General features: G+C 39.9%; 1 protein-coding gene across 2 annotated transcripts in view; it reads left to right on the top strand.

Moving 5' to 3' along the window:
- Window positions 1-17001, top strand: part of CLSTN2 (calsyntenin 2) — a 429057-nt gene that overhangs the window by 360911 nt on the left and 51145 nt on the right. For both annotated transcript variants that reach the window (XM_077348948.1, XM_077348949.1), the window contains exon 9: window positions 4778-4940. In XM_077348948.1, the coding sequence (XP_077205063.1) occupies window positions 4778-4940 (163 nt within the window). The remainder of the gene's footprint in view (window positions 1-4777; window positions 4941-17001) is intronic.

Here is a 17001-nt window from a genome sequence, read left to right as displayed (position 1 = left end):
AAAAAGGCTTGTGGTGGTTCACAACACAAATATAAAACCACATAAAAACCATATTAAAATCCTTAACTTTGACTCCCTTGACAGTGAAACTCCCTCCCCAGCTCACAGATTGTTTGGAAGTGAGCCTCAGGGGAGATTTTCCTAGAGGAGCTGATGACCTATGTGAGGGGCCCCTGATCTTCCTTGCCCTGGCCTCAACCAAAAACCTGGAAGAAGAGCTCCCATTTGCAGGCCCTGTGGAGCTGTGAAAACTCATATGGCCCACAGCTCTTCCAGGAGCTCATTCCACCAGGTAGGGTCTAGAATTTAAAAAGCCCTGGCCAAGGCCAGTTAAATTTCCCTTTTTGGATTTCCTTTGGATGCTGCGAATTGTCTCTAGCCTTTCTGCATTTAGGCTTTCCTCCCCTTATTTCTCAGTTCTGAAATTTGTAGAATGCTTTCCATGCTGAGTCCGATGGAGGTAGCCTCCCATCACTCTTTGCTCGCTTCCCATTATGTGCCACTGATTGCCTTTCCCCTTTCCTCCCCAAAGTGTCCCAAATCTGTAAACCGCTCCTGCGGAGCGGTAGAAATAAATGAGTAAGGGCTAAAGGGAAGGTGAAAGGGCAGGCTCTGTCCAGGACAAAAACTCGGAGGGCCCAATCAGGAACCATGAAGCGGCTCCTGATTGGGCCATCCGAGTGTCAATCCAGGGCCAAGTGGCCAATGTGGAGGCATGCAAAGTGCGCCTCCCCATTGGCCGGTTGGCCCGGCCTTGCCTGGCCCAGCCGGAGACTCACCACTCCAAGGAAGAACCTTCCATGAAGTAAGTGCTCCGGCCACCTTCCCTTCGCCCTTGGGAAACAAGCAGGGACACCGCATCGAAGACGCGGCGTCCCTGCTCCTTTCCCGGCCCGGGTCCCTCAACGCTGGGGAAAGGAGCAGCCACGCCATGTCATTTTTGGAATGGGGGAAGGAAGGGGGAGGACAGTGACGAGGAAAGGGGTATTCCCAAACAACTCAAAATACTGGGTGTGGAAAAGAACCTAATTGCATGTATTTCCACATTTGGCAGCCCAGAATTAGCCCCTGTTAGACCCTGCATTAAAAAAAAAAAAAGAAAGTTGGTTTTCTGGGGATTCCTTTGCTGCAGGGCAAGTAAGGTGGCAGTTTGGGTCTGTGCCTGAAAAGGTAAATTTCAGTTCAGGATTAGACAAAAAACTTTACCCTTTCAAAATTCAAATACGAATGATATCCCTAGCACAGAAACAGCAGAAAACAGAGCAATCCTAAGCAGGCCTACCCAGAATCTTACTCAACTCTATTCATTGGGACTTGGTACCAGGAAAGTGTTCTTATGATCTAACAGGAATTATAATTTCTCAGCCTCAAGGATTTTAGAGATGCAACAAACCTTTAGCTAATTTTAAGCAGCTTGCAATGCCATTCTAAGCAGAGTTACTCGCTTTTAAGTCTGTTAATTTAAATGGAATTAAAGGGGTTTAAGTCTGCATAAGATAGCATTGCATGACATCTTTTTATAATATTCCTATAATAGAAGCCAAAAACCTTCCAATTTTAATGAGGAAGTAACCTTTTAAAATTACAAGAGTACAGATGCAGGTAGGCACAGTATGATAATGAAGGTACTGAATTATAATTAATTTTTTGCTAAGGGTTTAATATATATAGAAACAAAAAATGTGGCATTTATTGATAGCAATTTTTCAACTAACAAAGCCTTATAATATAGAAGCCTGTTTGTTGTTGTGTTTAAAATACATACATTGTTATTTTGACAGATGGCAGATCTCACAATTAGGCAAGGTGTTTTGTTTTTAAATGCACAGATATCTTATTTTGTCTAAAGCCATTATTGGATACCTACCACCCTTGTCAAATGTCTGAAACAGGTCATACCCACCCACGCACCCCCAGCTCACCTTAGAGGGACCCACATTTTTCTGCTCAGCCTCTATGTAACAAATTAATTTTCAACTGACTTTATGGAGGGAGGGTGAATGATTGCAGTGGTGAAATGACAGTTGCAAGGCGGCATGAAGGGTTTGCCCATATCCTGATTGGATGGAGATGATGCTCTGTCATCTTAATTCTGAAGCTATGCCCAGAGTGGGCAGAGTAGAGCAAACCAAACCTGTGGGGTAGAAGAAGAAGAAGAGCTGGTTCTTATATGCCGCTTTTCCCTACCCGAAGGAGGCTCAAAGTGGCTTACAGTCGCCTTCCCTTTCCTCTCCCCACAACAGGAGGTGGGTGGGTGAGGCTGAGAGAGCGCAGATATCACTGCCCGATCAGAACAGTTTTATCAGTGCCATGGCGAGCCCAAGGTCACCCAGCTGGCTGCATGTGGGGGAGTGCAGAATCGAACCTGGCATGCCAGATTAGAAGTCCGCACTCCTAACCACTACACCAAACTGGCTCTAAGTAGGGTTTGAGCTTAAGTGTTCAGCAATATCAATATCACATTGACAGTGCAATCCTAAACAAAGTTATATTCTCCTAAATCCACTGACTGTTAAGGAATGTATTGTAAATTGACCTTGAAACTCACCTTTGCCAACCGTCTTCAAGGATTGGTTTTAAGATCAATCACAAAGATGCAAAATAAATGTTCAGCATATCTCGAATATGTAAAGTTGGGAGAGAGGGAAGGAAGTTTACTGGTCTACCTGCAGGCTTTCTTCATGTTGGACTTGTCACAGTGTGTCTGTCTGGATTATACCTTCTGTGCATTTTAATTTGAACAAATGGCTGTACCTACATAAAATGCACAATGAGTATTCTGATTATTACTAGATCATGAAAAACGTCTCACCAAATATTGCAGCATCTGTTATATTGCACCAAATATTGCACCAAATATTGCAACATCTGTTATATTTATCAGTACAGTATGAAATTGGAGCTGACAGTTACTAGAGATAGTAGAAGAAATGTCTGTCTTCGAAGCTAGTTTAGTGCTCTCATCCCCACTGTCTGGCAGTTTGAGGCTGCTAACAGCTGGGTTTTCCAGTGTCATTGGCAAGGGCTGTCCTTCTAGACTCATTTCCCAACAAATCAAACTAGGCAGCCCAAATGATCAGGAGCACTCTGATGACTTGAGGTCTGGTAGCATGCCAGGAAAGTGATGTATACCATGACAGCATCTGAAATTGGATGACTTCAGTGAGTTTGTTTCACTTAAAAGTTATTGACATCAGTTTCTGTGGTTTCAGAATGTAATAGTCAATTGAAAGAATGTTGTGTATTGATTTCTGTGGACAAAAAAGTCTTTTTCATTTTAATGCAGTGTTTTTTTAAAAACTTCAGAAAACATATCTGCTGCCAACATTTTTCAAAAGTAAGTCTTCAGAAACATCTAGCTCCCCCTTTTTTGTGAATATTAGATACAGCCACCTTCTACTTTTAAAAAATCTAAAGGGCATTTAGTCTCATATCCCCATACATCCTTGGGTGTGACTTTTGCTCATCCCATTCTACTCTTTCTTCCTTGTTCCCCTTTTGTCCATAGCTGCATCCTGCTACCTTTTATACAGGTAAATACCCCATGCTTGACATTTTTTTAAAGGTTAAATACTCAAAAATGTTTACAAGGTATTAGTCTGTGCATGTATGCACAAACATTCAGAAATCCTCAACTATACCGAGTCACATTCCCACCAGTTTCCTATCCCTTCTTTTTCTCCTTTCCCAAGTCAAAAACCTTACAAACATAAGACAAATTCTGTTGAATCAACCTAGTAGTCCATTTTGTAGTACTTCCTAGTTCTTATGGCACATAGGCCAGATTTCCCCATTATGTTGTTTCCTTACACTGGTATTCAGAGATTTAATTCACATGAATGTAGAAGCTCCTTTTGGTTACCATAGCTAGTAACCATGCATGGACCTATCCTCAGTGAATCTGTCTGATCCCCTTTTAAAGTCATGAATACTAGGGGCCATCACAACATTCATTTGCAGAGGAGATTCCAAGGAGAAGGCAGGGACACTAGATGTAGGGGTTAGCACTTTCAACAAAGTGCAGGTACTGACGGGAATATATATTTCCTGTACATTGCTATGTCCAAGTTCCCATACCATTTTCTGATGTAATGAATTTCTGTGCCCTCCTATATTATACCAGAAGGCAATAGTCATAATTTATATCATTCCCTTACCATCGTCCTTCTTGTTTCAAATGGTACATTTTAACCTAAGAATAAGGGCCTGTCTTCTTGTACTCTGTAAAGCACCATACATGTTGATGGGACAGTAGAAGTACTGAACAGCAGAACTGTCTTTACATTCTTTAGAATTCAATATACAATTCCAACTTGATTGTTATCACTCATTAATATAAAGGAAGAACTGTCATTATTTGGTAATGATAGAGCAAGTCTAGTTATTATAATTTAATTAGGTTCTTTGTTCTCTATCTTCTCCAAAATCTATGTTCTCCAAACATGGGAGAATTGGCAGTTTATCCCTGAAAGAAAGAATAGAATTGTTATAAGCATAATGTTCAGAAAGGAATTTTTGTTATGCCCCTTTAAGCACATTAAAAGATTAATCACAAAATACTCTTTCAGTTGTTTGGAGAAGTGTTTAATGTGGCAAAATAATTGGTAAACCAGACCAACCTGTGCCTATAAATGCTGTGAAAGATCACTAATAAATTTCTTTCAAGAACAAAAAATTGTATTATACCTTTTATGAAAATGAAAGCTTCAGCATCATTTCCTTGGATAAAAACAATCGTCACTAAGTATATTTTCTCTCCTTTTCTTTTATTGTTTAGATATGTGATAAAGAATGGCACTACTATGTCGTCAACATTGAGTTTCCAGTAGTTACCTTGTATATGGATGGCACAACATATGAACCTTACCTTGTAACTAATGACTGGCCAATTCATCCATCACATATAGCAATGCAACTAACCGTTGGTGCTTGTTGGCAAGGTAATAAGATTGTAATGTGTAAACTGAGATATGAGGAATTCTATTGTATATTAAAAGCTCAATGATATCACAGTAATAGTATTTTATATAATGTTTCTGACTTATGTTTCATTATAATGATTCAGGATGAAATTTCTATGTCCCCTTAACAGTAAAAATCTCACACTAGGAAAAAAAACACCCAGGTTCTTGAAGTAATTTGAGAGCCATAGACAGGCAAAAAACCATTGTGAGGTACTTAACAGGTCTCATATTGGAAGCCCTTGGAATCAACTTGGGTAGCTGATTAGATGGTATGTGTGTATATGTATTTATGCACATACTCTCTCTCTCTCTCTCTCTCTCTCTCTCTCTCTCTCTCTCTCTCTCTCTCTCTCACTAACCAATTATCTTTTGTTATTGGGTGATACTTAAGCAGCTGTCCTCGATGGGGCACCATTGACAGATTAAACCTCAGGTCTGATTATTCCTCTGTCTGTCAGGTGACCTGCCTGTCATTTTTTGAGAACCAAGTTAAAATAACTTCTTTTGCCCATCTTTCTGCTAGTTGCCCTCTCTTCCATTTGGATTTTTCCTTCCTCTTCATTAAGCTTGCCAGATGTTGACTTATTGCCTATCTTCATGGAATATGTTTTAACTGTTCTCCACTAGCTCAAGGAGCAGCCACCATTAAGGGCAGCCACAGATTGACACAACAGCAGGCTGGCCAAATGAGGTGCAGTGGTCATTGTCAGCCTGCATGCCAGTAGCACATGCGGTAGGACAGCAAGGCCAGGGCCAGTGGGCCCCTTTATACAGTGACATATGCAGCAAGCCCAACCTCTCCACACAGACCAGCATTGGGACAGCTCCCCCCTCCCCTTTTTTCCTTGTACTGGTTCTTGTTAAACCTGTTAAATGTTGGTAGTTCAAGTTATGAAAACTTTTGAATCTGCCAACGACCTGATCCCGCTATAATTCTGAAACCAGGGAACACTAACTGTATTCTATTTGTGTGTGTGTGTCTTTGATTATTCTTGCCTCTTTTCTGTCAATACAGCTTTTTTTTGGACAGTTATTTGCAGCTGGATTTTCACCCTTTAGTTTGGATCTGTGATAATTATTGATCAGCTGAGATTTGGATTCGAATTTTTTAAAAATGGTTAACTGCTTTGGGCAGTTCAATGAGGCAGAAAATCAGTGTAAAAATAAGCTAAATCAGTGTAGTTCTTATTTCTTTTTCAAGCTGTCCATTCAAAGTTTTAGTTTTCTGAATTGTATTATTATTGTTTTTCTGCAAATTGTTCCAGACAGTTTATTTTGAGAAAGTGGGTATGTATATATTGTTATGTGATCTCAATTTGCCTAAGCAGTGGTCCCCTTTGGAGTAGAGAGCACTGGAGACTTTTTGGTAGTATTTTGTAGTATTTGTTTTATTTACTAATATAGAGATAGCACACATGTGGAGACACAGAGGGGAAAAGATCCACAAAACAATACTTTTCTGCCATATTATATCCACATTATATATGCCTGCAGAGCTCTTTTGGGTGGACTAGGGCCTATTGAGGCCTGCCCTGCATAGGATAATGGACTGCTTGTGTTACCAGAAATGCACTTACACATGTGTCCTATGACATGTGTATATTCAGCTGTGGGGAATTTGCTTAGCATGAGGTGGTAACGTAGCAAAATGGGTCATTTGCCAATCTTTACAAGGTGATTGCACCTTTAAGAACTCAAGGCAGAAAACACGTATATAGTAAAAATGATAAGAATCTTTACTGGAAGGAAAATAATAAAATAGGCAAAAATATATCTAACATACTAGCATTCAGTCATATAAAGAAAAATAGAGTGGGAAAAGAGGTTTTGGTATAATTACTGGTCTTGAAGAGTAGCGAGGCAGAGATAAACAACACGAACCAGCGTAAAGGGTGTTCCTAATGGGTCCTAAATCTGAAAGCAAAAAGTGGCTTTGTGGACTCACTGTTTATATATGTTTTGGGGGAGAGGGTTATGTGATGTAACATGATGGAATGAGGAGCACGTGATGGAATATTCCATGGAGCAGGATGTTGGGCAATGCCTTGACCATGTCATGTGATGGTTGTTGATGGGCTTAGACAAAGGAGTTAATGGGTCTAAGAAAGAGAGCCATCATGTCTCAATAGATCTAGCTGCTGAGGCTGGGGGAGACATTTCCCATGGCAGAAAGGCAAGCATGAGTCATATGTGAGAGACAAAGAAGTTTGCCTAGGAGCCCCTGGGCAAACAGATTTTAGCCACACATTGCGAGGAGGAAAGCAATTCCTGAGTCATGTGGTACCTGTGATTCCCAACCTATAGTGAAGGACAAGCTGAAGGGGGGGGGGGGGGGTCCAAGATGGAGTTAGTCCCTAACAATGTCCTCATACTTTTACAGGGTCTGGTTTTGGCACAAGCCTAGTCTATTGCACAGGACTACTAGTTGTGGGAAAACAGTGTGCCAGCCTGTGAGGCAGGGTTTCTGCCATACTTAACATTATTGGCCAGGTTTGCTGGCCAATAAGTGTTTGCTGGCCAATAACAAAAAAAAATATGGTTTGCTGGCTGATAACAGAAAATATCTCACATCCATTGTGATTTGGATTCTATATTAGCAGGAATGGTTCTAGGATTCTGGCTTTTCCATTTGTTTGGGATACATTTTAGTTGATTAGGGTGGGACTGCTCAAATGACCATAAATACCTCCTTGAGAGATTGTGATTTTAGAGTAGACTGATGCAGTGATTTCTAGACCTTTTATGCATGGTGGCGGCCACCGGATTTCCCGTCAGAAATGGTCTGCCTTGGATTTCATTGTGTACACAAGCCAGCTATGGCAGACATGTTCTACCCTGTTTCTCCATGGCAATGGGGTGTCAGGATGAGGTTACTTCCATGAGTGTGGGATTGCATGCCAACATAATGGCATGTTTGTGGAAGGTTTTTAAAATGTTCTATTCAGCTCTGTGGCACTGCAAAGCCTAACAGGGTATTTTCTGTCTCTACTGGGACACCGTAGGTGTGGGAGGAGCTAGGCCTGGAAGGCCCAGCTCTTCCCTGCGTGCACAGGCCTGGCTCAACATAGCCATTAATGGTGCCCATGGCAGAAAAGGGAAGCTGGAAAAAATCAGCATTCCCTTGATTGGGACAATTGAGGCCCTAAAGTGGGGCAAGGCCAAGAGGGGGCCGGGCCAGCAGCAAAGTCATGTATAAGCAGGGATTTGCCCCACTGCCATGCAAGCTCTGGCCTGGCCTTTTCCCATGATGCATAATCAGTCCTAAGGGAATCTACTCCAGTCCTTCATGGATAAGGCACATTGTTTATATCCCATTCATTCTGGTTTCAGGCCTCGTTATGGGACTGAAAGAACCTTGACCTGCACCAGATAAAATGCAATCTTGTTGATTCTCCTGGATATTTTCAGACCATTGGGGGGGGGGGATTTGGACTGAGCTACTGTTTTGTGGTACTTTTGGTGCTAATTTGAAGATAGGGTTCAAAAGGAGGAATTGGGGAGTGATGCCTGTCCTCTGAGCCTCTGAGGTTATACAAGCTTCCATTTTATTCCTCTTTCTTTTAAATAACTACATAAAACTTATTGGTAAGGTCATACAACATTTGTGCTGGATTATCACTAATATAAAGATTACTCACAGCTTTATCTCATGCTTCTGGCTGATCCTAGGGGGTTGTGAATAATTTCCTAGAGGTAATTTAGGATGGATGAAGGTTAATAGACTGAAGTTTAATCCTGAGAAGACAAAGGAGATACTAGTGAGTGGAATGACTAACCTGGGACTAAGGTGCTGCTCTTTCTGGATATGGCTGTATTCCCACTAAAGGAGCAGGTTAGCAGCTTTGACTGATGAGCCAGCTGCAGCCTTTAATGGATAAAAAGGATCTTGCCCTTGTGGTGCATGCCTGGTAACATCTGGATTAAATTACTGCAATGTACTCTAGGGGTGCTTACATTAAAAAAAACAATCTTGGATCTGGGTTTCAGATAGCATGCAGTTTGTTATCCTAATTTTTCAAAAGTGTTGCCAGTTTTGTTCAAGATTTTTTTACTCTGAACTTCAGTGATTATCCATTTCAATGCTGCTTTTCTCACCTTTTTCCACAAACCACACTTTTTAAAGACATTTTTAATAATAGTATTCCACATTCAAGTAATTTGAAGGGAGTTCTTCCTGAAAGGAAAGTCCAGTGAAGTCAGCAGATATGTTTGTAGAAAGTATGCCAAAGGAATTCCATTGAAACACTGTTTAATTAGGTGTTAAATTCTTGAATCTTGAAACTGGACTACTGGCCTCAAGGCTACATGCCAGCATTTTACAGGACATTAATCAGGGCAAAACTGAAGAGCATTTCCCCCCCTTCCTTCTTATTGCTATATCCTAGCAGTGTCCAAACTCAGAGCTTAGTCCTATGTTTTAAAAATAGGTCAGCTGTACATCCTGCTAATCTTTTACTCTTTCTAACTAAGCTCCTTGTTCAAACACTTCTATTTCTCAGATTAACCCACTGTAGTCAGAATTGGAGATGTCATACAGATAGATTCATACTTGTTCACATTCAGCTGAAGCAATTTGGTAATAACTTGTTGATAATCATCACTATAATTTATTAATGGATGCCAAAATGTAACAATACATTTAATACTAGGAGAAGATACGGGAGGGAATTAATTATGCTGGATACTATGACAATCAATGACAAAAATTCTTAATATATTTCTGTAGACTTGAGAGAAACATCATTTTAGTAATAACATTTGATCTGCCAGATAATACAAGATACATTTCTTGTTTGGAAATTCAGATATTGATTGGCTTCTGAATGTGTCCCAAATTATAGGAGAAGTAGACGCTCTTGTTTGGTACAAGAGTTTGCTGAGATCTGAGATAAAGCCAGTTGTGACAACACAACCCTCAGTACAGTTCTTCCAAACTAATCCTGCTGGCTTCTGTGGGACTTACTCCCTGGTAAGTGTACATAAGGCTGCAACCTAGGTCTGTTGACCAGTCTCAAGATTATATCATGAGTCTGAAATTTGTAAATATTAAACTTTCCTGCTCTGAGTCAAGATCACAGGGGTCTTCATTGTGCAATAAGAAAGCTGCTGCAGGGAACATGAACCCATCATCACTGTTACCATATTTTATTCTTTAACCTACCACTAACCAGCTTGTCTGGGAGTGGTGGGTAACAATTTCAATTAGATCACAGTGTCATCTGTGTATACTTGTTATGAACAAACACCAATCTTTCCCTATTTCAACTTCTATGAGTCTTATTTGCAGTCTGTTGCTAAGAGAAACTTAAAGTAATAAGGTACAGTGATGCTGGTCATTATCAAAGCATGGTAGAAAATAAGCAATTGCATGACTAATCTCTTATTTATGATAATGAAGCCTCATTAATGAATGCACTACCAGTGAGAAGACAATATGAGACAGAAAGAGTACAATCTTTCAAAAACTCTTATAGGAGATCTGTGAAATGGGGGCGGGGTCAGAAAGTGATAAGCTAGCACTGGTCAAAAACAAATATTTGCCTTTTAATGTTTACAGATTTGTTTTCTACTTCCAGGCAAGACAATCAAATGAAGTTTAACTATAATACCCTTTGGAAATAACCTCCTTTTTGTTTCTGAGTTCTCTCTGTGATATTTTAGTTACAAACAATCATTTACAGCCATGATAATCACAAAACTCAGCAAGTGAAGCGACTTGGCAATCCATTGAATCCTCTTCTATAGATGTGACTAAAGTATCTTTGAAAAGATAATGTCTCCATTTCATAGTTTCTCCCTCAGGAGCCAATCTTTTTTTATACCTATAACTCTTTACCCCGTGTCACCACAGCAGTGACACAAGTTAATTACTGTCAAAAGGTTACACTTCAATTTATCATAGCTGAAAAGTCATTACTTCCAATACAGCAAAGCCATTCTGATATCTTAGAGTATGTGGTGAGGGATGAAGTAATTAACTTGTGCCAGTTCCACAATGCATTCAGAAGTGAGTAGTTCTTTCAGGCAATGTCTTGTTAACAAATTAAGCTCTATGATCATATAAGCAATACATTGTGGGTTTTTCCCCCCTCCTCATTTCAATCTCTATATTCAACCATAAATCCATAGCTACTTATAGTCACACACTTCTGCTGTTTCTGAACAAACAGAAATTCTGAATCTTACAATAATATTCTACATTTTAACCATGTTGACCCTACCAATTAGCCAATTTAGCCAAATTAGCCATGTTGACCCCACCAATCTAAATTTGCAATATATGTGGTGGGTGTTTTCAGGGAGTTTTAACTAGCTCCTTCGTAGGTCTCTGTTCTTAAAATTTCCTTCAGATCATTTTATACAGTACAATTTTAATGAATGTATATAAAGGACCTCATAGTAAAGTTGAAACTGGTAAAAATACATACACATCTTTTTTTTCCCTCACCAAAAATATAGACCATTTCTGCATGAGGAATCTGCCTTTGAACATCCTTTGAATGTTGGTGGCTTATAGAGCACCCTCCATATGACGTTGCCTGCATCCCAAGGTTGTCAAAGGGCTGGGTTGAGTTTTGACCATTTTAAAATCATGAAGAGGAAAATCACTAAAACTGGATTTACCGTCCACGATCGTGTGTCCCATTGCTGAGCAACCATAGGCAAGCAGATATGGAGGGGAAAAGGCATGATAGTCTCTGCAGCATTGTCCCGCCCTCACACTCTGCCTCCCCTCTCCATTCCCTGCTCTGAGTAATTTTTTTAAATGGTGCAGTCCACAAAGATACATTGTCAAAGATAAAATAAAATCTTCTGCAATGTGTCCATGGCCTTCTGAGGATCAGGCAGGCAAAACACCCCCTTTTCTATTCTATGGTGGTGGGGAATGAGCTAGGAACGTTGGGGCGGGTGATCAAGCAACCTTCTCCCAATCATACAGGGTTCTGAGCACTTTGTTTACTGTTTACACAACTGTTTACACAAAATGACTTTTTGGGCTCCAGGGACCATGTCCAGTGTCTCAGAAATCCACCCGGGCAGAAATAAAATCCAAAAAAACACTAATCCCAAAAAGGGGGAGGAATGCTATATTGTTCTGGCATTTCTCCATAGCAAGATGCCTGTGTTGATTTTTATTAAAAATGCATCTGTGTTGTGACATTACCACATAGCAATGCAGAAGTGCCTTTTAATTATAAATTAAATTAATTTTGGGGTGGCGGGGAGGAGAAAGTTTTAGCCCATGAGAGAACTGCTGTGCTGTGGTGGGGCTTGCTGTGATTAACAAGCCAAAGAGCAAAGGGAGAAGTTCATTTTGCTTTCCCTTGCAGCCTTGTCAGGAGGCAAAAAGCTGTGACAGGGCAGAGGAAAAATGCGGAAGGGGTCTCCTGTGAGGAGAGCTGCAAATGCAAGATTTACCATCCCGCGTTTACAAGCAGGTAGCCACTCATGCTTTACCCCTTTGTGCAGAAATGGTTATATACTCTGATGACTCCCCATAATGTGATTTTTCCCCCTTCAGAATTTGGTCATGGCAGTGTTGGTAGGTAATATATTTTACTCAATATATATCCATTAAAATCATCTGAAATATCATGAGATTCTGCTTCTCTTGTGCTTATTCAATAATACAAGAGACTATGGATGTTCTGTGAGGAGCCCAGACTTGACATCTAGCTAGCTAGAGTTCTATCCTCAACAGCACCGAGCCTTTAGAAACCAGCTCCTGTTTAAATTTGTATTTGTGTGCTCTGTACTTCTTATACTTATATACGCTCCTTATTTTATTGTGTAGAGTTTATCAAAAGTTCCAGTACATATTTTCATATCCTTTCTGTATTATTTGATGTAGAATAGCAGAGATCAAATGTGAAGATATGCAGGCCATGTAAGATGACGAAAGATGGTTTGAATAATGTATTCAGAATAAATTTCTGGTTACCACTAATATTAACTTGTCATTTGTGTTTAACTCTTCCTTGTTAAGGTTTTGTACCAGCTCTGAATTCTACTCTGAGTTTAGATGTACTTTTTAAATTACATAATTAGCCAGAAATGTTCCTGACTTGTTTTTGTCAACCATAATTTGTTCATGATATGTGAACAGAGCCTAAAATTTTGTTCAGTGAAGCTGGGGCTCAGTGGTATAGCATCTGCATGGCATGCAGAAGATCCCAGATTCAATTCCCAGCCTCTTTAAAAGATCTGGTAGTAGGTGATGTGAAAGATCTCTGCCTGAGAACGAGGAGAGCTGCTGCCAGTCTTGAGTAGACAATGGTTACTTTGATAGACTAACGGTCTGTCATGATAAGGCAGTTTCACATGAATAGTTCTGTGGTTGGTTGGTTGGTTGGTTGGTTGGCTGGCTGGCTGGCTAACTAACTAGTGAGCTTGCGAGCTCGCTAGTTAGTTAGTTAGTTAGTTAGTTAGTTAGTTAGTTAGTTAGTTAGTTAGTTAGTTAGTTAGTTAGTGTTTTTTATCCTGCCACTCTCCGGAGACTTGTGGCAGGTTACACAAAAGGCAGAATTAAACCCCAATAAAATAAATCACAATCCCAATACTATAACCCATAAAACCCATAAAATGGTGGAATAATCTCCAAACCTTCCCCAATTATAATCCACAACATATTTTTTTCTTTCAGATACAGCATCTCTTCTAATTTTCTTTCCTAAGATGACATGATACATGATCCTAAATTTTCAAGACACAGCTAAAACAGTTTGAATGAGATGTAGCTGCGCATGTATAACTTCCGTGGAGTTCAAGAACTTCAGTGCTTCTTGTGTACTGTTAGCAAGAGTAGATTATTCTCATAGTTACACAAACCATTAATTTTTTATGGCAGGTTAAAAAAGGACATCTGTTTGTCATCTCAAAGCTGATGAAATGTCACTTTCTTGTTCTTTTCCTCTCTCATTCTAACAAACACTAAGTGGTTGTGAAGTTTGGCTGCATTTGGCTGGGCTCAGGTGGTACATCAGGCCTATGGTTCATCATTAATTTTTATGATGCAGGTGGTTTTGCCTCCTCTGCTGGACCTATAAATAAGTTTCAGTTGGACTGTCTCTTTTATTTATATACACTGTCTAGATGAGGTTGCCCAAGCGCACTCAGAAGATACTTGCTGCTGACAGACTTGACCAGTGCCTGCAGACCCTCAAAAAGAAACATATTTCATCTCAGTACTATGTTAAATCATTACACTTCAAGTATTTGTCAGTGTTTTCTGCTTTCCTTGATCAGATCTTGGGGGAGGGGGTAGATATTTCCACTTGATGCTGTATCCACCTGTTTTGTGTATAACATTTTTAGACCGTGTGACTGTGCTTCATGAAGCATATTAAAAGGACAACAGCCATGCTAAATTAAATTTTCCCTAACAGCAGTCTCCAGAAATAGTAGGTGGTGTTTATTTTTTTTTCCTATTTGTGTATACCGATGGGGTCATAGAGCCAAGTATTATTGATTCTGAGTAATAATTGTTTCCATGGTATTCAGACCCTTCCTCCTCCCGGGAAGCTGACCTTTGGCAAAAAGACTATAATATTTAAATGTTAACTTTTCAATATTTGTAATATAAGGTAGCTTGATATAATAGTGCTGAAAAATGTAGGGAATACAAAAAACACTGCAAGTGTATCCTCAAAAAATGATTGATAGTATTAGATCCAAATCTTAGAATCTTCATAGAATCATAGAATCATAGAGTTGGAAGGAATCTCCTGGGTCATCTAGTCCAACCCCCTGCACTATGCAGTACACTCACAACCGTATCGCTCATCCACTATAACCTGCCACCTCCTTAAACCTTCACAGATTAAGCCTCTCTGTCAGATGGCTGTCCAGCCTCTGTTTAAAAATTTTCAAAGATGGAAAACCCACCACCTCCCGAGGAAGCCTGATCCACTGAGAAACTGCTCTTCTTCCAGATGTTTAGACAGAATTTCTTTTGAATTAATTTAATCCCATTGGTTCTAGTTCATTGAATTTCATTTTATTCAGTTTAACCCACTTCTCGAGCCTATCAAGATCATCCTGTATTCTGTTGTCTTTGCTAACCATCCTAGTTTAGTATCGTCTGCAAATTTAATAAGTACCACCTCTAATCCCTCATCCAAATCATTTATAAGTATGTTGAACAACACAGGCCGCAGGACAGATCCCTGGGCCACTCCACTTGCCACTCTTTTATTATCATTATCATTATCATTATCATTATCATTATCATTATCATTATCATTATCATTATCATTATCATTATCATTATCATTATCATTATCATTATCATCATCATCATCATCATCATCATCATCATTAATTTATTTATTTATTTCCCGCCACCCCCTGGGTAGGCTCGTGGCGGGTAACAGTTGTCTTAAAACCCCCAATTTAAACCCCATTAAAAGACATTAAAAATCATAACATAACATGGTGGCAGCCAATCACAATCTACTCCCACCTACCAAGGCAATAGAGAATGGGGGGAGATGATGTATACTTCAGACCCCCTGGGGGGGCAACGCTCTATCTTGCAGACCCCAGCCTCAACCATAAACCTGGCAGAAGAGCTCCGTTTTACAGGCCCTGTGGAAAGCTGACAAATCCCGCAGGGCCCGTAGCTCACCTGGGAGCTCATTCCACCAGGTGGGGGGCCAGGACCGAAAAAGCCCTGGCCCTGGTTGAGGCTATGCACGCTTTTCTAGGACTGGGAATGATCAATAGATACTCTAAGAGGATGCTGAACCATTAACAAGTACCCTTTGAGTATGATTTGTCAACCAGTTATTGATCCACCTGACAGAATTAGGACCCATACTGCATTTTACCAACTTGTCAACAAGAATATCATGTGGAACCTCATCAAAAGCTTTACTGAAATCCAGATAAACTGTGTCCATAGCATTCCTTTGATCCAGCAAGTTAGTCACGTTCTTGAAAAAAGAGATAAGGTTGGTCTGACATGACTTGTTCTTGTGAAACCCGTGCTGAGTCTTAGAAATCACAGCTGTCTATTCTAGCTGCTCAAGGACTGTTTGATTATTTGTTCCAAAATTTTGCCAGCTACAGATGTCAAGCTGATGGGTTGGTAGTTAACCGGATCCTCCTAATTCCCTTTCTTTAAGATGGGGACAACATTTGCCCGCCTCCAATCATCTGGGACTTCACCTGTTCTCCAAGAAGTGTCAAATTAATGGATAGAGGTTCAGAGATGACATCTGCAAGTTCTTTTAGTTCCCTTGGATGCAATTCATCTGGCCCAGAAGACTTTGTTTTGTTTAAAGAAACTAAGTGTTTATAGACTGCCTCCACAGTGATCCTAGGCCACCATTCCCATACTTCCTGTTGTGATACATTTTGGCCACATTGAGCACTATTTCCCTCAGAAGAGAGGATGGAGGAAAAATAGGAGTTAAGCAGTTCAGCTCTCTTTTCATCATCTGTTATAATTTCAACATCTGCTATAATCCAAAAACTCTTTTAGCAACTTTCTACATCTTTGTCTTTCTCTGTGAGCTGCCTTTTCCTGTACAGTGTTCAGGGGTGATATTCTTAGACATGAATAAATTATACTGGCTCCATTCCATCATAAGTTTTCTGATTATCTGCACAGGACATTCCATTTTGGCTTTTCATCCTTCTCGTTAATTTTTCCCTTCTGTTTTGTCCTAAAATTGTATTTGAATAAATATTATAAAACATGACATATTTTACCTCTGAAACTATGTTTTTACTGCACTGTTCAATATGGTATTTCATTATACATTTGACAGAATGAGCATTGCAGTCCTACAGTGTTACTCAAGATATGTGGCTTATTTGGGTAGAGTGAGATAGGAGCTATGAAATACTGGTGTCTGAAATATGCTGCTGCTCCCTGAGTTACATAACGTAACAAGCTTTGAGATATTCTGGCACTGCATCAAAACATGTACAAATGAATACATAACATGATACATATTCAATAATTTTGTAGCCAAGTGAATAAGAGTAGCAGAGGGAAAATATGCAGTCTCTATTGAATTGGCAGTCAAAT

This window comes from Paroedura picta, chromosome 8, assembly GCF_049243985.1.
Source record: "Paroedura picta isolate Pp20150507F chromosome 8, Ppicta_v3.0, whole genome shotgun sequence".
Classification (NCBI taxonomy): domain Eukaryota; kingdom Metazoa; phylum Chordata; class Lepidosauria; order Squamata; family Gekkonidae; genus Paroedura; species Paroedura picta.
Note: the sequence above shows the minus strand (reverse complement) of the source record. Positions and strands in the feature narration are given on the sequence as shown.